At 39.4% G+C, this 13,842-nt stretch overlaps 2 protein-coding genes across 4 annotated transcripts in view; both read right to left on the bottom strand.

The window, feature by feature from the left end:
- Positions 1-1,742: 1,742 nt before the first annotated feature.
- lrrc28 (leucine rich repeat containing 28) lies at positions 1,743-7,213 on the bottom strand. Of its 2 annotated transcripts, none has more exons than XM_086072346.1 (11): positions 7,093-7,213; positions 6,442-6,484; positions 5,792-6,029; positions 5,668-5,708; positions 5,246-5,283; positions 4,998-5,135; positions 4,348-4,554; positions 4,164-4,266; positions 3,845-4,035; positions 3,525-3,684; positions 1,743-2,553 (listed from the first exon to the last, which is right to left on the bottom strand). In XM_086072346.1, the coding sequence occupies exons 3-11, from the start codon at positions 5,957-5,959 to the stop codon at positions 2,484-2,486; spliced, it is 1,116 nt and encodes a 371-aa protein (XP_085928472.1). In that variant the 5' UTR covers positions 5,960-6,029; positions 6,442-6,484; positions 7,093-7,213; the 3' UTR covers positions 1,743-2,483. The 2 variants fall into 2 exon arrangements, with proteins under 2 accessions (XP_085928472.1, XP_085928471.1); XM_086072345.1 differs by lacking the exon at positions 7,093-7,213 and adding an exon at positions 6,933-7,048.
- A 631-nt stretch (positions 7,214-7,844) lies between these two features.
- Positions 7,845-13,842, bottom strand: part of igf1rb (insulin-like growth factor 1b receptor) — a 46,825-nt gene continuing 40,827 nt past the window's right edge. For both annotated transcript variants that reach the window (XM_086070568.1, XM_086070565.1), the window contains one exon: positions 7,845-13,537. In XM_086070568.1, coding sequence (XP_085926694.1) covers positions 13,036-13,537 — 502 coding nt within the window. In that variant the 3' untranslated portion in view covers positions 7,845-13,035. The remainder of the gene's footprint in view (positions 13,538-13,842) is intronic.

The following is a 13,842-nucleotide window of genomic DNA, read 5'->3' as shown; positions in this document are numbered from 1 at the left end:
TATTACATTGACATTTTTGTGTCTTCCCATTTTGCATTGTACCGTGTAATACAATTATGTTTGATGGTAGTTAAAAGAAAATGTGCTTTCAAATTACATATGACAATGGAAGCACTATTAGGTGCAATTTATTTCCCTGACGGACGTGCTATTTAATTATATAATTGCGACTAGCGAGCAATACAGTATCCAAGCCAACACCCCCCCCCCCCCACATTACTCTTATTTTGACGATTTACTGACCCAGCTTCCTGCCCGAGAACGCAAGCCTCGTTGGTGACAAAATGGCCGCGACCTCTGACGTCACAAATCACGGATAAACCAATAATAATAATAATAATAATAATAATAATAATAATCAAGTAAAGTAAGCAAACATGGTGACAGCAAGTAAACGTTAAAATTATGAAAAAATTGCGGAAAGAAATGATGGTCACGAAGATAAACAAGCCTGAAAAAAATAGTTCTCAGGGGAAGGAAGGCAGAAAGGAGGTCAGGAAGGAGGTACAGAAAGTATTTTAGGCAAATGAAGGAATGATTGGGGGGGGGGGCGTGTCTGAGTGAAGGCGCGATCTTAGGAGGCAAGTCATGCCAAAAAAAAAACAGTAATTGTAGTAAAAGGGCAATTTCTAAATCCAGCGTTGTCTTATGTGCACCTGAGTACCAAGTCACGTGGCCCACAGATGCCACGTTGGAGTGGGGGAGGGAGGGAGGAATGAGCTGTCAATCACGTTCCCACCGCCTGTCACTTTGCGGCAGTTTGACACATCACTTCACACATCCGACTGCTCATCTCTTCCGTCCTCGTCGTCGCCTGCTCCTTTTTCGGGGACAAACGCAACACAATTTCTGCACGGAACACAAGTCCGCGTCAAAGAAATGCCATCAGAATTCGCGAATACAGCGAAAAGCTGACTTGTAAACAAACAGCAGAATCCCAAATGTTCATTTTTGTGTCATGACGTGACATTTCGCAGCATGTTATCTCCAGCAGGCTGAGCAGCATCGCCCCCACCCAGCCAGCCTGCATGACCCACAGGCAGGAAATTACTTGGCCGTTGCATGATGCATTAACAAACACACGCACACGCACGTGCACTGCCTCCTGTCATGGGCATTGACTCACACTCTCTCTCAAGTAAAAAAAAAATGCACCGCAGGCAAACTTGTTATATAGACTGAACGTCATTTATATAATACATCGAAAATGCGGCATTGTTAATTCAGATTTAGTTATCCATGTGCTGTAAGCTTTTGACTTCAGGACAGGTATGTGCATCGTTTCTTCACCTATGGACGGAATTTCCAGGCGCAGTCGAGATCCGGTTTGGTGGCCTCGAGCATTACATCTCTGCCTTTTATGGATGATGTATTTTCTACTCGTTCCCATCAAGCTGCAATCTTCACGTTTGCAAGAACGTGTCGCAGCGGAGTGTGAAGAGGCTTGGATGAAAATACTCAAAATCAGCACCTCCAAATCTGAGACTATTGTCCTCTGAAACGGGCTGCATGGAATGGAACGAGAGATCGACAACGCGAGGAATGGTGCAGCATCGGAAGTGGTACGGACTCTGCATCAGTCTTGTCGCGGTAAAGAGGTTTTTAATTTCCAGTTCATGTTCCCACCCTCACCTATGATCACAAACTGTGGATTATGACTTCAAATTCAGAGACAGACTGTGGCTCAGAATCCAGTCGCTGCTCCTTCGCATCAAGAGGAATCAAATGAAGCGGCTCAGGGATCTTGGTGAGGTGTTCTGGAACAATTATTGATGCAAGGTACAGCGGCATTATAACAATCGCTTTCAGTACACGTTGCACACCAGATAGATGTCAAACCGCGCAAAATTTTGTCCAAAAGAACATGTTGTCCTAGTATGTCAAAAATGTCTGACAAGTGTTTAGAAATGTTACTAGTAAGGCAAAGTAATTCTACTATTGTGCTGAATTGTCCAGAGGTGGCAAATCCAGGTCCAGAAGGTAAAACACAGTTTGGCTTTAGCCCCTGACGTTCGCTAGCTAGCTCCCTAGCGGGTAAACGAGCACCATGGGAGCTAGCTTAGCGAACATCAGGGGCTAAAGCCAAACTGCGACAGGGGTTTTACTTTCTGGACCTGGATTTGCCACCTCCGCCAGTGACGACAAGGACCGTACTAATACATGCACCTTAAAATGGGTTTGAAAGATGGCTAAGAAATGCTCGTCAATAAAAGCATCTTTATACGGACGGCAGACGAAACTGTCAAAATTCAGTCAATGTTTACTGGCAAAGGCGACACAGTTTTTGCATGAAAAATGCGTCAACCAACACAAGGCGATGAGCCTGCTGTAAAAAACAGTTTTAAAGTGCTTGATTACTATTTCTTAAGAGTTTAAAAAGTTATTCAGGAACCATGCGGCCACGCCCGTATCCATTCATTGTTTGAGTTGCCAAACAGTCGCTACGGTCAATTATGGCGGCTCCAGAGTGGGAGGCGCCGACTTCAGTTTTGTAGGTTAAATCTCCGAAGGCAGTGGCTGGAGCAGCAGTACGCCACAAAACTGACAGTGGTCCTAATGAAGGGGGACACAAGCAAGAATAAAAACAAACGGTCACACATGGAAAAAAAAACAACAACAACAGAAGACGGAATTTAGCTCATTCTCAAAGTGAAATGAAATGAAATAAAAATATGTATTAATAACGATTTGATGATGAATGGGTTTGGGAGGTGTTCCCGTTTCAAGAGGTGAAATCTGGATTAAAAGGTTCCACGGCAGTCGTTTCTGATCCTACATACACATAAAGGTTCACTTTTGTACTTTAGATTTCTTTAAACATGGAAACATCAATACAGTTTCAGGAATAATAATGTAGCTTTTAATTATTAGGCATGAAATAAAACCCTGAGGTTAAACTAATTGGATGTCTCTGGGTAAAAAAAAAAAAAAACACCAAAGGGTTTTAAGATTATAAAAAAAATCACAACATATAGACAAAATAAAGCTGTTTGGAAAAAAAGTGTATGCCCCCCCCCCCCAAAAAAAAACCCAACAACAACCTTTTTAGTGATTTCCAACCCTCCCAATAAATAGATAAATAAATAATTGAGGGCGACAAAATCAAATCAAATAAATCCCTAAGGTTGAATCATGTTTGTTTCAACCTTAGGGAGACAGTAGGTAAAAGGGGACTTTTATGTTTATCATTGTTATAAAAAACAAAAACAAAAACAAAAAAACAGTTGAGATAAAGTAAAATGATGATGTTAAACAAAGCCAGTGTATTATTTATATTTGATATATTTCAAAAACGTACATAATTTTGATTTCATTTTTGTGACAAAAAAATACAGGCTGAAATAAAATTACATGGAAGAAATTATATATTATACAAAACATTTATTTCCTGTGATGGAAAAAAACAACACAAAACAAAAAAACGTCCGGTTAAAACACATCATTATGATTGTTTTTACGTTGATCCATTTTTATTTTATTTTTTTTGCATTCCGGGGTTAAAAAAAAAAAGAGTGTCATCAAACCTGCGGTGCACTCCTGCCAGGGCGGTGTGTCGCAGCGGGAAGAGTTTGGGGTAGATGACGGTGAACATGGCTTGAGTGCAGCGGTGGCAGTGACCCAGCGGGAACTGCAGCAGATCCAGGAGACTCTTTGGCAGCGGAATGGGAGGCGGGAAGTTCACGTCTACAAATACACGATTTATATGATGATCCAATCCAATGTACGCAATTCGTATTGCGCAATACAACTAAACAGCAATCACACATCTGACATGCCAGGTGCACAATGTACAACGCTATTGTGCCCATGTGACATGAGGCAAACATGAATGGGCCTCCCTCACCTGTGGGATGGCGGCGTTGTTGATGGTAGAGGCGGTGTAGCGTTCTCATGGCGAGCTCCTCCAGGGGGACCACGTTGTCGGCCTCCGAGGCCACCGCTTTGACTTCGGCCGGCAGCCCCAACAGAGCCTCGCCCAGCGCCCCATCCTGGCCTTCCTGACCCGCGTCGCCGCCCTGCAGAGACACGCCGCACCTGTGGACGCAACACGCAGAATTACACGAGTTGTCAGAAAAGTTCCAGGACTTGCGCCACAAAAGATGCAAAACAGCATAAATCAACAGCTAAAAAAACACAGCATGTATAATTGTCAAAAATGTTACCCGCTGCATCCGAAGACTTTGTTGTACAAATACGACGGCAGGCCTTTCAGATCCAAATTGTTGTCCACAAACACAAATTGCAGCTCGCGGGATCCTCCAAGATCTAAAAAAGAAACAAGCGCAAGGTCGCGCTGGGTCGCTCCGGCAAAAAAGCGAGGAAAGCGGCGAGCGTGATGACGCCGACCTAGCGGCAGGAAGGTGAGACGGTTGGCGGCCATGGAGAGCTGGGTGAGGCGAGCCAGCCGGCAGAGGTGGCGCGGCACGTGGCTCAGCAGGTTGTGGTCGGCGCTGAGGTGCTGCAGGGACGAGCAGCGGTGCAGCCGGTCGGGGAGCGACGCCAGTTGGTTCATGGATACGTCCAAAGTCTCCAGGAACTGAAGGTCGCCGATCTCTTGATGGCATTGGGAGACAATCGACATAAGTTACCTTCAATGGCTTGAAATGATTTCATTGAACTTATTTAAATTTCATTTAATAAAAATAAAAATTGTGTTTTCTCTATTTCTTTCTTTTTCATTGAACCTGTGTCTGTTTTAAAAATCAAATGTTTCTGTGCTAAAAAAAAAAAAAGTGCTTAAAGCTAAACTTGACTAGCACTGAAAGTAAGAATCCAAAGATGAGACATTAAAATGAAATAAATAAATGGGCCCTTTGACACTTGACGGTAAGCGACCCATAGGTTGTAAAAATGCAACACTGCTTCCCTCTACTGGTTTATCAGGCTATTGCAGTTTAAAAGTCATCCCAGCAAATATTATTATATAATGATATCATAATGTTTTTATACCTCACACAGCACACAAAAAAAACTGAAAAAGGGGCACAGAGTCTTACCTGGCGGCAGGCTTTTCAGCTGGTTGTTGGACAGTCGCAGGTGTCTCAGAGACCCGAGTCGGCCAACCTCCGGGCAGAGCAGCTGCAGGGCGTTGCTGCTCAGGTCCAGTGACTGCAGCCGTGCCAAGTTTCCGATCGCTGATTACAGAGCCACAAAACAGCAACATTTCAGTTTAGATCGTTTAAATGTGGAAAATAAATTAACTAACTAGCTCTTATTTGGACATATATAATGCAGGACGACTCACTTTCGGGAATAAACACAATGTTGTTGGAGTGCAAATACCTAAAAGGAAAACAAGAAAGTGACAATTCACAAAGTAACTAAAAAGTCAAGTTTCACTGTCTAAATGCTGACCAAGCCTACAGTAGCCGCTTTTGTTGTTTATCTTTTAGTTTGAATATGAAACACAAAAAAAACTTTTGTTGGAATAAAAAACAACTTATACTGTATATGGAGAGGCTTGCTTTAGTAGACAATGACAGTCTAAAAAAATACATAAACAAAACTGAAATAAAATAAAATAGCAAAGTCACAAATACATCAGAGAAAAACAAATGCGAGGAACAAAAGGATATCCATGATTTTTGTTCAACAGCGACAATATGTCAGGATTTTTTTAACTTAGTATATAAGTCTGCATGTCCACATATATATAAAAATACTCACAGCTCTATGAGATTCGGTAGCTTCTGTGCAAGATTGTCAGGCTGAAAAAAAAACAGCAAAATAATGACATGACCTGATTTTGAGTGCAACTTTTAGCCATTTAGCAGTGAAATGAATTATATACCAGCGTGGTGAGCGAGTTCCTCTTCATGTAGAGCCTCTCCAGAAACCGCAGGCCCTCGCCTTTTAGCAGCTCCGCGGGGAAATGGTTGAGATTCTTGTAGTTGAGGAAGAGGTTCTTGTGTCGCTCCTGCTTGACCATGAAGATGGTCTCGCGGAGCTCACTGGCCATATCTTGGATTCTCTTCTTCTTCGACGCTGCGTACGTGTCTTCTGTCCTATTCTACGCCATCATTATCTTCCTGGACAAAAAATAAATAAAACCGAGGGAGAAAGTGAGTTGATTCTTTGTTCTGTTTTTACCTGCATAGAAAATTTGGTGGTGGCTGTCAACAGCTCTAAATCTGATATCATGAAAACATAATACTGTATCTGACCAGTGTAACTGCAATGCAGTTGAAGGAAAAGCGAATTGAGTTTAGGATAGGAAAATGAGGCAAAGTCAAAGTATTCAGTAGTATGATTTAAATGGACTAAAACACACTTTTTAAACACATCTTAACATATTTGAACACAAATTAACTCATTACAAGCATAAAACATATAGAAAATAAAATACTATATATATTGCTTTGTCAGCTATTTTTACTATATATAATATAATAGCTGTATATATCATACTTTCTACACCGTTTTCGTAATTTTCTTTCTTACCTGCCTCAGGGACTGCTATAAAAATTGGTAGTACAGAGCATCCCTACAAAAAAAAGAAAGAAAAATGAATTATTGTTTACTTATTTGTGCCAAAGCTAAACAGTAACAGCTCTGCCTCAATTTGCGGCAGGAAAAAAAATCTGGTGAATATCATCTGTGGCTGAAACGTGGAACAAAACACGTAATTGAACAGCTGAATTCATTAAAAGTAACATCCAATATTCAGTGTTAATAATCCTAGCAGCTGGGGAAACGAAGACATGTCAACATTACGCCGTGTTTGGTTTCAAGCAGCACAATGTGTGTACATTTTGAACCATAAATATACGATATTTTGCTGTCATACGACCTTAGTAGTAAGTACTCCTTTCAGGGCTTTATAACGTTAGCACGGCCAAGCTAAGCTAAATTAGCTTCTCTGTCACTCTTAGTACGACAACAAGGGGCGGAAGAAAACAACGGCAGCAACAAAGTAAATCGCTGCGGCTTACAGGTACGGCTGTCAAGGTCGTCAAAATACAAACGTGAACGTGTGTATCAAAAACATTGAATTAAGCTAGGCTAATTTAATGCAGTTCGCTCGACTGTGAAAAACAACGTGACGTCACTCCCACTCCCGAGGCGTTCACTCAAATAAATAATTTTACTTACATACTGTATTATTTATTTAAATGGCAGGGGTAGTTGTAAAAAAACTAGCAACACAAGATAGTAATCATTAAAAAAAAATGTCATATGCTTATTTTTGATTTGGTCCTTTTGTGACGTCATGTCCGCTCTCGAACGTTGTTGTCCGGAAACCACGGACGTATGTCATTCAATTAAACAATACGTTTTCATGTACAATTTCTGTTAATCCATATTTTGGCAAATTATAAATGTGACGCGTTAAAATATGCACTTTCCGCTCACTTATTACGTCAATAATAATTTTTTGTATATAGCCTACACTGTTGACCCTGACTATATCACTCTACTCATCAAGCCCCCCCCCCCAATAAAATTTTCAGAGATTTTAACCTAACCTGGCTTGGAAGTCACTCCACATTTTTTTGTTTTATTGCACTACCGCACTAGTGAAAGTTCTGTGCGAGCTGTCAACAAACTGATCCTTTTCTACATTATTACGTTTTTTGTTTTACTTAAGATTTATCGGGTGTAACACAATTCAAAATGCTCATTTTTAATTTCCATCATGTGTACAGTAAAAAGACTTAACTATACAACATGAAACCACTGTTTGATATACTACTATATATTTGTGGGCATATTTTTACATTACTGTATTCAACTTTTTTAAAAACTTTTATCTACAACCAGATTTCTTACTCTTTGTAGTAGTGTGAACATTTTTATTATTTGGAGATACTTTGCCATAGAGGCTCAAAGAAGACAAGCAGTCATGACTTGCATACATTTTTATTTATCTTAAATCGTATGTAGAAAAACAAACAAAAAACAAGAACCAGAGAAACATTCTCTTTTTCCTTCAGCCAATCATCTTCCACCCTTCGGTATATATTTGAAAACATCATGTACAAAACAAAATATGGAGAGAAAAAAAAACATCCAAAATAAAACCTCATTCTAACTTTTCGTTAAGAAGGCTGGAAGGCTATTGGAAAAATGTACAAAACTATATTGGCCATGGATGCAAGAAAATGACCAAAAAAAAGAAGTTTTTTTAGGCCATCCAGTGGTAGAAAAAAACTAACAAACAAAAGAAACCAAACATCCCGATCCCATATTTCTGTCTCTATTGCATTTAATTAAAGCCAAAGAACCAGCTGTACCTGGCTGTCACCATGGAAACAACAAGTCCAAAAAGGGCCAGAAAGCTAGTATTTTTGCGGTTTTCTATCTTCGAACATGTGACTTAACCAAACCGGATGTGGTCCACACTGTTACAAAGTATTCTCTTAATATTAATGATACCTCCTCTCCCCTGGGGCAAACTAAATATCTGCCCAAATGTACACAAGTCTCAACAAGACGTTAAAACTGGCTTCAAAAGTGTACAGTCACGTATGAATGTGCCTTCACATACTCAATGTGCGAAGAAGCGGAAGAAGATGGAGTGTTGTAGTGTTTTTGCCACCAGCCACAGAAACATGGGCAGAAAAAAAAATGCAGAGATGTATTGCATTATTTTAGGTTTTCACAATAAATTGCACCCTTCTTCCCCTCTTTTTTGTTGTATGTCATGATTCATGTAAAGAGTATTTAGGCCACATCAAAAGGAGGGGAAAAAAAGTCAATAAAGTAGTGATGTTACTTAAAATAAAATAAAATTGTGAGACAAAAATACTTTACCAGAACAAAGTCAGAGCTTGTACATTACAATTAAAGTTATAATGCTATGAGCATCAAGAAAAGTTCAAATTAGTAAAGTAATAGTTTCAGCATTGCGGAAATATCAAAAGGAAAGACGTCTCTCCTCAATAAAACAAAAATAAAGTAACCACATTCCAAGAGGTAAAAGAATGAAGAAGTAATTTTCACGAGCACAGGTGTACTTTCCCGTGAATCTACAAAAAAAGTCGGAATTATGCAAGAATTCATTTCTATAATGCTAAACCTTACTTTGTAACAGAAGAGCTCAAATGATTTTTTTTTTTTAAATAACATCTTTTTTTGTACTTAAGAAATTTTTTCTGGTAAGTCAATGACTTTTCTGTCTTATATTATAGCTTTATTTTGCCAAATATTTCAATGTTATTTTCACAATATATATTTTTTCTAATAATATTTTGGCTTTTAATCCAGGTTAATGCCTTTTCCTGTGTAATGTTGCAGTTGTTATGTCGACTTTATTTTCTCAAATATCTTCATACTTTTTGATGTGGTCCTAATACTCTTTTTTTATTAAATGATAAGACACATTTACCATTTTCATCTCGCTGTGCCAGTGCAACAGCGCCTTCTACAGTTTAGAATCACACCCGAGTTACACTTTCCTCATCCAAAAACACAATCCCCATGTTTCTGTGCTGCTGTTTGGTTTGTGGTTTCTAATTGTGAAATTAAAGTAAAGCTCCTCCACATCATAATTAGAATATAGATATACATATACATATATATATGTACATATATATATATATATATACATATACATATACACATATACATATATATATATATATAAAGATCAACAGTGAGGTAGATGGATGGTTGAACGAAAAAACTGAAAACCTTCCCCCTTTCCCAAAAAGTAGCAAAGAACCCTCACAAATGTATCAAAACAAATAGAAAAAGTTTCCAGCTATTTCTGTACAGTGATTTACAAACACACAAAAAAAACAACACCAATAAACAACTAGGCTGGCCATTATTTCTTCAATAAATCTTACAAATAAATTAATTCAGCCTTTTACTCAGGGAACAGAAGCATCTTTAGCATTATTACTTGACTGTATTCTGCCACCATTTTGTAGAGCGATTCAATGACATTGTAGCGCATCCGGACTCGATGTCTTCATTAGCTAGACAGCCAGCTAAATTGAACATCAGCTGTCACGCAATAGTGTGAACAAGTACAATTGACGTATTTTCTCTAATGATTACCGTTCATGCACTGTACACCGCTATTTTGTTGTGCTGTTTTCTTTTTTTAGGTCCACCCTCTCTTGTTGGTTAGCATTAGCAAGCTAGCTGGCCAAATTTGATTTGAATTGGGAAAAGTCTAGGCTTGGACACAAACTGAAAATAATGCCATGGTGTGTTTATATATAGTAAAAAAAAACTAAAAAAAAAAACTATTTAAGTCTATTTTGGTTTATGATTGTGCCCAGTGCAATTTTGAGCATTAGCTAGCTCACCAACTAAGTACAGTATAGCCTCGGAGATACAGCAAAAAGGTATCCGTGCCTTGGACGCTAGCTGAAAAATGTAGTATAGATTGTCGTTAAAAAAAATTAAATAGTAATGTCGTGTATTCATGTGATTATAATACAAGACTTGGAAATATCAGGATCTAGTGCTGTGGCTATGTGAAAACACGAGGAAAAAAATGCTGGTCATTTCAACTGTTGGTAGAAAGAAAAAAAGAAAAAGTGTAGTGTGTGTTTTGTAGTGTTTTTTTGACTCACAAAAACAGCTAGTATGAACGCCAGTGAGGCGGCTAGAAACAACAGCTGTCTGAAAACAAAAGGATAACAAAACACTTATTTTCAACTTCTGGGTGGTGACAAACTAACATCCATTTTAAGCGAATATTAAAATTTGGAAATGTCAGGATCTCAAGGCAGCAGCTAGCATAGCAGCTAGTGTGACACTTTATACGGAAACAGACTACAAAAGTGGATTTAATTGATGGTTGTTCAAATATTCATGTTACGTTATATAAGAATTGGAAAAGAGGGTGAAATGCAGCAACTTGTGTGACAGCTAGCGAAAAACGAGAGTACTGTGATTTGGTGGCGAAAATTCAGCGCTGTGAAGAAACAGACATGTATAAACTTTTTATACTTTTGATCTCAATCAAGAACTGTGTATTTATCTTTAGCAACACCGCCGCTATAATAACAATACTAATAAAGCCAAACCTGAGATTTACTTGGGACTCTTTGCTATTAAAAAAAACAAAACAAACAAACATCTTTGAAACCAGCTCAGTTACACTCAGGAAAAAATATAATAAACAAAAAAAAAAACATGGCAAACTGCAGTGAAAACGCTCGTAAATTCAACCTGAAGGTCTCTTATATACTCATAAAGTCATATATATTTATATAGATCATCTATATTACAACCACAAGAGAAAATAAGGAATAGCAGCTTGTCTTTTCTTTTCTCTGTACAAGATGAACATGGGGACCATATAAAAAGGTAGAAAAAGTCACACCCAAACAAAAAAAAAAAACGGGTGTAAATGCTATTGAAAATCATAAAAAAAAAAAAAAAAAAAGTACAACCACCATGACTTAGTGTTTTGACGTCAATTGGCAACATTTTGCGACAATTTCTGGCTCAGATTTTAATTTCAAGACAAAAAAAGTCTAAAAATTGGGACTGAAGTATCAAAATGTCGTTTTGCAGTTTTTTTGTGTGTGTGTCATTTTCACACCTTTTTGTTATTTTAACAGGCAAAAACAATGTATGTATGCCATGTATCCTGCTGAAAACCAACAACAAAAACTTGAATCACACGACCATGACTCATTTTGGAAGTGTTCTGACATGCATTGGCAACAATTTGTGGCTCAGATTTTCTGATGTGAAGAACAAAAAAGTACCAACAAAAGGTTACTTTCCACAGCGATAGTTTTTTTTGTGTACATTCTTGCAGCATTTGTTTCTCTCTGCATTATCGTACCAATGAAAACAATAACCGCAACACAGAGGACCTCCCTTGGGGGTATCAAAATGTAGTTGTTTTTTTGCACCACATTAAAATTTTTTTTATTTTTTTAATTCATTACCGTACTGGCGGGAACATGGAAGACTTCCATCGGCGATGGCTGACCTCTTGAAAACGACTGATCAATCAAGTCATACTCGTGTTATTGAGTGAGACTTGTGATGTCGATTAACAGCACCCTTTGTGATGACTTATCAGATTTCAATGTCGACACAAAATGGAGACTCAAATTTTTTTTTTGTCATTTTGTGCATCGTTATCGTACCAATCAGCAACATGGAGGATCTTGTCTCTGTATCTGTAACACCTCGTCTTCGTTTAATGATCTTGAAAACATCCCCAAAAATACGGTCGTGTTTTGAGTTTTTTTTTTTTTTTTGTATGTTTGGATATAGATTTGTAGCTCTTTGTGGCAACAATTTGAGGCTCAGAAAACTGTTAAAGAAAAACTTTTTTGGGGGGGAGGGGGGATGCTCTTTTTCGTTACAAACTGGCAGAAACCTTGAGGACATCCCTCAGCCGAGAATAAAAAGTTTTTACACGTTATTTTTCCCCAAACGCTTTCATGCCTATGCATGTCATTATCGTACCAATCAGCACTATGTTGGCAGAGTAACCAGAAGTTGTTTTTCTCGTCACGTCGTTTCTCGTACCTACAAGTATTTGCACCGTTTTGCATAATTTTCACGTTGTTTTTTTGTCATTTTTTCCTGTTCTCATAAATTCTCTTAAAAAACGACTGAAAAGGAAAGTCATGGTCGTGTTATGAAGTTTTTTGTTTGTAAGAGTGTTTCGACGTTGATTCGCAGCACTCAGCGGTGGTTTGTGGCTCAGATTTTGATGTCAGTACAAAATGAATCATCAAAATGGAGACCCGAGTATCAAAATGTAGGTTTTTTTTCACCTTGTTCTTCGTGCCTTTTTACGCCGTTTACCATATCAACCAGGAGAAAGGCAGCAACATGGATGAGCTCCATCTAAGTGCTTCTTCTCCCGTTAGGTATGCATCTATAATTCCTGTCCAAAAATGGACTGAAATCCTCATAGAAAGCACTCCTTGTTTTACTTATAAAAAAAAAAAAAAGAAGTAAGAAAGCGATTATAAAACAAGCAACTCCCTCCAAGGTGTTTTTTCGGCAGCAAGGAGGCAGTGTTGCATCTGGTAGAACAACAACAAAAAAGGTGGAATTACAGCAGAATAGGTTTAACATCTCACGAGTCTTTGCTCCATCCAATCAGCAGGCAGACGACTGAGGGAGGGGCATGGCACGCTGGTTTTTGCGTCCCCCGTTCATGTGTGCGTAGGGCGGCAGCTCGTCTAGGGTCGCCTGCATGGCGGCCACCGAGCCGGTCCCGTTGGGCGCCGCCCCCGCCGATGATGAAGACGTTGACGACGACGTCAAGCCGTTAGCCGCTTGGTGCCCGACGGGCTCCTTGTCCGCGCAGGGCCGGGTGGGCGAGCCGGGGGCGAGCGAGGGCCCGGGTGGAGGGTGGGAGCCGGGCGAGGGCGGCGTCTGCAGCGGTGTGTCCAAAGGGACGTCGTCCATGTTATCTGGGTGTTGTTGGGGCGGGGGCGGGGGCGGGCCATGGGCATCGGGCGGCTTGTTGTCGGCGCTGTAGAAGAAACTAACCTCGCAGAAGGACGGCTCCAGCTCGTCCTTCACGCTGCCGATGATTTCCACGAAAGACGGACGCATCTTGGGGTTGTACTGCCAGCACATGCGCATCAGCTCGAACCTGCATACACACACACACACAATCAAATCAAATTAGGCTTGGTTGAGATAAGCATCCAAACACATTCAATGGGATTTACCGCATCTAAACGCACAATCTGGATCTAATCCAGATCAAACCATTTAGTAAATTTACGGAAGAGGAAAAAGTTTGGCAGGATTCTCACTTTATTCTCAGAATTGAAAAGTGAGAAGGCTGACTTTGTGATGTAGAGCTAAATCAGAATTCTGAAATTAAAGTCAGAATTCTCCCTTTAAAGTCAGAATCCTGCCAACCTTTTCTTCCTCTTCACTGGCCCTAATCCT

Source organism: Leptonotus elevatus, chromosome 3 (assembly GCF_054856555.1).
Source record: "Leptonotus elevatus isolate MCC_2025b chromosome 3, RoL_Lele_1.0, whole genome shotgun sequence".
In the NCBI taxonomy this organism is placed as follows: Eukaryota; Metazoa; Chordata; class Actinopteri; order Syngnathiformes; family Syngnathidae; genus Leptonotus; species Leptonotus elevatus.
The sequence above is the reverse complement of the archived record's forward strand: the minus strand, read 5'-3'. Positions and strand labels throughout refer to the sequence as shown.